The following is a 7,500-nucleotide window of genomic DNA, read 5'->3' as shown; positions in this document are numbered from 1 at the left end:
GCGCTTCTTCGACAACAGTCAGCATCGTGTCGAGATGTCGCAGAACATGCAAGTGTAGCCGCAATCACGCAGCACGAATTTACTACACAACAGAAGCATTAAGCAGCACATTCCTTAGACACAAGAGAGCGTCTCAGCGTCTCATCATTTTATCATCTCATACGCCAGCCATTGTGTCTGGGCAGTTCCGGTAAGGTGTGCAACAACTGTCGTTCTGATTGATGATCGGTTTGGAGCCCGTAGGAGATCGTACGAGGCAAATTGTCACGATGATGATGATGCAGACAATCCCTCCGTCAGCTTCAAGACACATGCTGCCGCGACTGCGAGATGCGATTTGTGTAGACGCTAATACCACCTGGCCACGTGTGCAAAGCGCGGGAGGGGACATTTAAACCAGCTAATCAGGAACAATGGAGGCACAAGAGAGGGTCCGGTGTGGGGGTTCGGTAGAAGAACCTGCTCAACTAATCCGTGGCTCTCTGGCATTCAAATTATTCAATCCACTTCAGGCGACTTTTTGATGGAATCTGAAAGCAAATTCCGGACACCGAGACCTAGTCGATAACCAGTTTTTGAGATGTTGGTCTGAGTCCGTGAGCTGGTCCGATTGCGATCGAGTGAAAATATTATTTAGTAGAAACAACTGCTTCTGTTGCTTTCATCACACCTAGAACAGCAGAAACCTTGAACAGTTCCCTGATAACCTCTTTTCTTTAATCCTGTTGCTCGGAATGCCAACGTCCTAATCATGTCAATACACTGCACTATAAAGATAAACAGCTCACGGTCGCGAGCCGTCTCAATTGCAATTAGCTGCGATGCAACGCAATCCTATGTTTGCTGCGTTCGGTTTTGCCCGGTTATCAGATAATCGTTATCAGGCTATCAGTGTCAGCTACCTAAGTGATTCGACCTCAACTACACAACGACAATCCTGGCACTTGCGCCGTCGTCCAAAAGCATAAGTTGTGACTGTGCAAACATCACGTCGCCAGGATTACGTGTGCTGTCCAAGTAAGAATTTACTTCTTCGTGCGTCACCAAACATTACGGCGAAGTTGGAGCGTACTTGTGTTTGATGGTCAAGCCGATCGACCAAAAGCTGCCACGACGATGTAGTAGAAGCCATGGCGCCACAGCGCTCGACAGAAATGTTTATGCGCAAGTTGAACTTCCGATTTCCTGCCTCTAAACGTGACCGGTTACCGGGATGGTGGTCATAATAATGTCGTGTGTCCATGATGCATAAATTTGCCAATCATTGAACCGTACGCCGTGGTACATATTATGGTCAATAATGAGGTCAATAATATCTATGCTAACCTTAACTAAGGACATTCAAGAGGTCAGGGGAGCCGAATTTATCGAAAAGCGTGCTTCGATGCTTGGAATTCTTGCTACACTGGACTCCTTGGATCCCTTAGCTGGTTTGTACTGTCCAACCACTAAAGGTCAGCGTGAGGACAAAGCGTGACACCGCATATTCCCAGCCGGCCCTGCGCTCAGTACTTCTCGTTATCAGTGGCAGGACATCGGACAAGGGCAAAACCGACTGTTATGGCGATCACAGTACATTGCCGGTTCTAGTGAAGTCCACTTGACCGATCGTACCGGTCAATGTGAACCAATGGCCACATAGATTCATCAATGATTAATCAATATTTAAAGGGAGTAGCCTGGGGGCGCCACCTCGTTATCTTGCCCGTTCCTGAGGGCGCATTTCGATGGTGACTTATCTGCTAGCTCATGTTTGTGGACCTCCTGCTTCAGAGAGCGACCCCATTGTTTGCAGATTGATTCGGTAGCGTGAACCTGAAGTGTTTCCAGCTATTTGATCTTGCCAAGTCCAGGACCGACTGGTTCGGCTGTTTTCACCGGTTATCGCTATCGAGCTGCGGTGTGGGCAAAACGTGATGTAACACATTAATACCGGCATATCAATCAGAAATGGTTAGTCGCGCTTCGAAAGTGGGTCAGTGAAGCACTTGCCTCTGGGGTTTGGCCCTTTCCGGTAGTGCAGCTTACATATAGTTGGTGATAATGGTTAAAAATCGTAAAGATGAAGGTATGAGATCCGAGGGCAGTTGGGCATCGGTTCAGGGGTATTGTAGGTCTAAGAAAAGCCCAAAAGATAGGAAATCCCCTTTGTCACATTCTGCCTAAACGTAAAAATTCTCGTACCCAAGGCGCAATTTGCCGCCCGTGTTTCCTCGATTAGTGGCTCGCCTTTCGATCGCCATCGGCAGCTTATGCCAACGGTAGTGTTTGGTGTGGAGTGGGGTCCGCGGAGAAAAATATGTAAATTATCTCTCCATCGAAGGTGTGGCAACTTGTTCGAATGGATTATTAACTTATGTGACGCGCATAAATCGCTCGATCGATCGATCGCGCCTTGGAGTGGACGAAAAGTAGTGCGGCCGCACCCAAGGAAAGCTATGGCCAGTGGAAACCAGTTGAAGGGAAACACACCGCCGAGGCATTTGCATTGAACCCCTTCGAGGTGACAAAATATTTTGCTTAATTTTACACTGTAGCCACGCGATAAAGCAATCGAGAGCTAGTAATTTTGTTGGACCACGTGTCCACGCGGGTTGACGCTCGCCTTCTTTGTGCAACTACAATGCCTGCTCTAAATGCCATATTACAGATGTAGATTATCAAAAACAATTAAATTAAAGTATCGATATCGATTTTATCACATTATCTTAAATACCGCAAATTTATAAAATTAATCATTTTATCAGCTATCATGAACTGAATAGGATGCCCGTTTGATTAATGAATATGAAATGAATGGATGAATTGCATCGATGCATCGGTGCAAAAATCGACGCAACAGGTGTTCGGCAGAAAAAAAAAAGAAGATGTTGTGAGACCGTTTCTACACTGCGCAAAAACTTTTGACGCCGCGTCAAAACCTATAGGATTCCCATAGGATTCCTATGGGAATTTAAAAAAAACCTATGGCTTTACCGTCCTATAGGTTTTGATTCCTAGTTTGATAAATGTGTTGCTGATTATCGTGTTCAAAGATATTTGTCATGGTCAGCTGGGGATATCCAGCCACGCGTTGGCGTGGCACAGATTGGCAAAACAAAAACAGCTGTTCAAATTGCAACAACGCCACGGGGCCGAACGAAATCCCCACAATTTGTGAAGTGAAATGTAGTGTTTGACTTCAATTTCTCTGTTATCATTCCGGTTTCGAAGCGTACGGCGGGGTCCATAAATTTTATCGCAGTGTTTACCTTCGGTCGACTGCGGTAGCGGCCTCCTAGCAACGTCAGCAAGGCCTTTCTTTTGCACGGCCTGCTGGGAAACGATCCGCGGATGATCTTTCGCTCTGGGGAGCGACACGAAGTTATCTGCCTTATGGAAGCGACGAGGTGAAACGGTGCCAACGGTGGCTGGTGCCCCTTGTTCCTTATCATCAGCCTAATAGCGTGGGCAGTACAAAGAGAATGCATTATCGTTAGCCCCACGAACGGCGTTTGTTTCTGTTGCTGTGATCTGAACTCATCCTCAAACCATCATGCCTTTCGGTTGCTTGTGCTGTCGAACAGACACCCATCAGTACCGGCCAATAGGAGTTCCGCAGCAACGTAAAACACTGCATTCCTTCGTTCCGATTCTGTCCCTAACAAACCCTCTCTCCATCTTTTCTTTCAGCGAGCGGATTTGGCGCACGCCATGTACAAACTTTACTGCTATTCTTTGGCCTCACGGTGGCCTACGCACTGCGCGTCAACCTGTCCGTCGCTATCGTGGCCATGGTCGATCGGCATGCCGCCAACAAGGACTTTGAGGAGTTCGACTGGGACGAGCGCACGAAATCGTACATCCTGAGTAGCTTCTTCTGGGGCTACGTCGTGACGCAGATACCGGCTGGTCAGTTGGCCCAAAGATTTGGACCGAAAATACTGATGCTGCTATCGTTAGCTATCTGCTCTGCGCTCGCTGTCCTAACGCCATTGTGTGCGCACCTTGGTAATGCGAAGGTAATTGCTCTCCAGATGATGGCCACGAACGTAAACGATGATACTACAGAATGATGTTCCACGTTGCAGGCCGTCATTGCGTTGCGAATCATTCAGGGATTGAGCCAGGGTTTCATCTTTCCTTCCACCCACACGATGCTTTCCCGGTGGGCACCAGCATCCGAGCGCGGCCGGCTGGGAACGTTAAGTTATGCTGGCGCCCAGTTCGGTACCGTGATAATGCTTGCCGTTAGTGGTGTGCTCGCTTCGTCCAGTCTTGGTTGGCCAGGTATTTTCTACATTTCCGGTGCCGCTGGGCTAGCATGGTCCGTTGCGTGGTTCTTCTACGGTAGCAACTCACCAGCCGACTATCGAGGGATTGCACCCGAGGAGCGCGAGTTTATCGAAAGCTCGTTCGGACCGCAGGACCATAGTCGCCGCATCGTAACGCCATGGATGGCCATCTTAACCTCCGCACCGATGATTGCACTCACGATCGCCCACATGGCCCATAACTGGGGCTTCTGGACGCTGCTCACCGAGATGCCGACCTACATGAAGGAGGTGCTGGAGAAGGACATCAAGAAGAACGCTCTGCTCTCCTCGCTGCCGTATCTCGTGATGTGGATGCTGAGCTTTGTATTCAGCCCACTGTCCGATTTCCTCGTCAATCGAAACTATCTGTCGCGTGTCGCTGGACGAAAGCTATTCAATACCATAGGCCTTTGGATACCGATGGTGGCATTGCTTGGCTTAGCCTTCGTACCGAAGGGTAGCTCCGATTTGGCGGTCGTTCTGCTAACACTCGCTGTCGGTATCAACTCCGCAACCTACCTTGGCTTCCAAGTGAATCACATTGATCTCGCACCGAACCACGCCGGTACGATGATGGGCATTACTAACTGTGCAGCCAACATAATGTCCATCATAGCACCGCTCATCGTTGGTGAAGTGATAACAGATGCGGTAAGCCACACCACCGACCGAACCATCGATGTTAAGACAATCCGTTTTCAATCGCTTCATTTTAATCTTTCCAGAGCGATCCCATACAATGGCGTCGAGTGTTTTACATAGCGGCTGGCATTTACTTCTTTGGTAATCTGACTTTCATCATCTTTGGCAAGGCCGACATTCAACCGTGGAATGAACCACAATCGCCACTCCCTCGTACACAATCGAATGCAAATGGTGAGTAAACGACTAACGGGAGTATTGCCGGAGTAATATAATGAAATCATATTAAAAAAAACTGTATTTCTGCTTCCTTCCCAGATACTGAAGCAGTGCGGAACACTAGCAATACGGCCGCCAACAACCCAAATCACAGTGACTAACAAACTGCTGACGCAATGAGCTTTGTGTAATGTGTCTAGTCCCACCGAAACACAAGTGGTCAGACTACAACAGCTGGTGGTCCCTCTTCCAAACTCAAACGCCAGCGCCGTTTGAGCTTAACATTAGTGATTATAAACGCTGTATCGCGAAGAGGGCTTTAAGCGAAACGAAACGAATTTGATTACACTGTCAATTGGAATCGAAAAACAGGGACATCTTACTTTACGGAAGGAGCTACAAAGTACAAGCGCTTGAGAATGACGATTTAGTGTGTTTCGTATCCTATAATAAAAAAGGCTCGTAGGGACATAAGAGACCAACGCCGTTTTTACGCGATCCACTATGATCGCCCAGTTCCACGGATAACTCTTTATGGACTTCCGGGCGGGCTTGCGGCTAGCAGATGTATAATTTAGGTCGCGGATGTAAGGTAGCAAGAATATCGTTAACACGTGATTGTCCTAAAACTTGGATCAAACGAAGATGAGCTTTCCAGATACCTCTTCCACACTATAGGGCAGCAGAAACTATCATTCTGTCGATTCTGCATCGATTACAACTATTGAAAAGAACATTCCGTTCGTGCGGCTGCGGTCGCCACAGATGTATTTATTAATCGTTATATTTTTAAAATAAAGCAAAGGAAATGCTACCGATGCATTTCAAATGATAATGAGATCAGCGCGTGCAGTTCTTAGCTAGTCGATAGGGTCTATAGCAGTTTCTTGTTCACTCGGCGACCCACTTTCATGATAACGTATATCAAGTACATGCTACCGATCCAGCTGACAACGATCGTCGCCGGAAGCACGAACCGGTACGATCGACTATTTCCGACCGGTATCAACACGCTGATCACCGTGGGCAGGTTCTAGGCGTGGGACAGGCGTGAAATATGGAAAATCATTCCCTTGTTCAATGGTCTGCCTGAATATATAGATAAACGATCGCGGACAGAGGGTACTTACATTGAATTCTAGCTCGTCCCAATCACACAGTGCCGCGTGTGCGAGCTTATCGTAGTCCTCGATGTGTGAGCTACTCGAGCAGGGAAGCCTCGCCGTGGACAACGTTCGCGGCGGATGTTTACTTGACTGCACGTTGTGACACTGTACATACACGGTTGGGCTTTCCACTTGAATGCGTTCGAATCTGTAAGGTATGGTTATCTTTTAGATATCAAGTGCTTTCGTGCCTGACGTCGGCCACCACACTATCCTTACTTTCGTTCCGATGGGTCGTGATAACGGAAATGGATCGGGAGGGTAATGTTAACTTCGCGACGCAACGTATCGTAGAGGTACACGGTGAATGGTTCCGATTTCCCTGTCGGCTTTTCCACGTCCACGTACAGTGGAACGTAGCTGCTGATTTTGTTGAACCGCTTCATATCAACCAGCTGATCCGTATTTACATAGATCGACGCCGGTAGATGTTGAACCAGCAACAGTTCACACGACATTCGTCCTATTCCTCCGAATCGTATATTGTAATGGATGTCCCTAAATTGTGGCATATACGAAAAGGAGTAAGGAGAAGGGGTAATCCATAAAAATGATTCAAATCAGTAATAAGAAGTCGACGATTGTACAAAAACAACTCACCGATGGAAGCCGCTATTCAGGATGGCTACGTTCAGAAACGCGCTTATAGCAATGGTAGGCCGAAAAATCACTGTAACCAGGATGAGAATTGCTGAAGAGCTTAGTTTTGAAACCATTCTTCCGTGTTTTAGGCCTATATTAACTTTAAATATCACAAAACGCTCATAAAACACGAATTCCACTCCGAGCCGCTCGTCGATGTTTACGTTTTTTTTCCGTCGGCTGACAATCAACTGACAGCCGCTACCCGGCAAAAAGCTAGGTTAGTTTTTTTTCTTTATTCAAACAAAATTTTAAATTCAATTTGATTTTTAGTCCTTTCTTAAAGATTTGGGCAAGGATGTAAGCTCATCATAACGGTTAGGGATGTACCCAACAGCGGAAAACCTTGTGTAAAACCTTATCTGAATTTACTTCTTTGAATTCTTATATATAAGGGTCAAACATAACACCAAAGAACTGTTTTGAAAAGAAGACGAATATTTATTTTATCTCAGTATCGCTCAATGCGTAGCCATACGGCCAACGAAGAAATAATAATTTAAAAGCACAAAAAACTATACCCTGCAAATTCAATT

General features: G+C 46.9%; 3 protein-coding genes across 6 annotated transcripts in view; 1 reads left to right on the top strand and 2 right to left on the bottom strand.

Annotated features, from left to right (window-relative positions):
• LOC126581498 (putative inorganic phosphate cotransporter) overlaps positions 1–5,634 on the top strand; it is a 7,657-nt gene extending 2,023 nt beyond the window's left edge. The window contains exons 1-5 of one of the 2 annotated variants that reach the window (XM_050245193.1): positions 1,923–2,068; positions 3,673–4,001; positions 4,071–4,946; positions 5,021–5,171; positions 5,256–5,634. In XM_050245193.1, the coding sequence (XP_050101150.1) occupies positions 2,044–2,068; positions 3,673–4,001; positions 4,071–4,946; positions 5,021–5,171; positions 5,256–5,317 (1,443 nt within the window). In that variant the 5' untranslated portion in view covers positions 1,923–2,043 and the 3' untranslated portion in view covers positions 5,318–5,634. Of the gene's footprint in view, positions 1–1,922; positions 2,069–3,672; positions 4,002–4,070; positions 4,947–5,020; positions 5,172–5,255 lie in introns of those variants that run through there. The other variant, XM_050245192.1, reaches the window with a different exon arrangement.
• A 258-nt stretch (positions 5,635–5,892) lies between these two features.
• LOC126581499 (phosphatidylinositol-glycan biosynthesis class X protein) lies at positions 5,893–7,054 on the bottom strand. The gene is made up of 4 exons (XM_050245194.1): positions 6,923–7,054; positions 6,542–6,820; positions 6,287–6,470; positions 5,893–6,189 (listed from the first exon to the last, which is right to left on the bottom strand). The coding sequence occupies exons 1-4, from the start codon at positions 7,036–7,038 to the stop codon at positions 6,031–6,033; spliced, it is 738 nt and encodes a 245-aa protein (XP_050101151.1). The 5' UTR covers positions 7,039–7,054; the 3' UTR covers positions 5,893–6,030.
• A 328-nt stretch (positions 7,055–7,382) lies between these two features.
• The window catches only part of LOC126569222 (threonine--tRNA ligase 1, cytoplasmic), a 3,735-nt gene continuing 3,617 nt past the window's right edge, over positions 7,383–7,500 (bottom strand). For all 3 annotated transcript variants that reach the window (XM_050226167.1, XM_050226166.1, XM_050226165.1), the window contains exon 4: positions 7,383–7,500. This exon is cut by the window's right edge and continues 299 nt beyond it. The gene's annotated coding sequence lies outside the window, so the exon portion shown is untranslated.

Source organism: Anopheles aquasalis, chromosome 2, assembly GCF_943734665.1.
Source record: "Anopheles aquasalis chromosome 2, idAnoAquaMG_Q_19, whole genome shotgun sequence".
NCBI lineage: Eukaryota > Metazoa > Arthropoda > Insecta > Diptera > Culicidae > Anopheles > Anopheles aquasalis.
The sequence above is the reverse complement of the archived record's forward strand: the minus strand, read 5'-3'. Positions and strand labels throughout refer to the sequence as shown.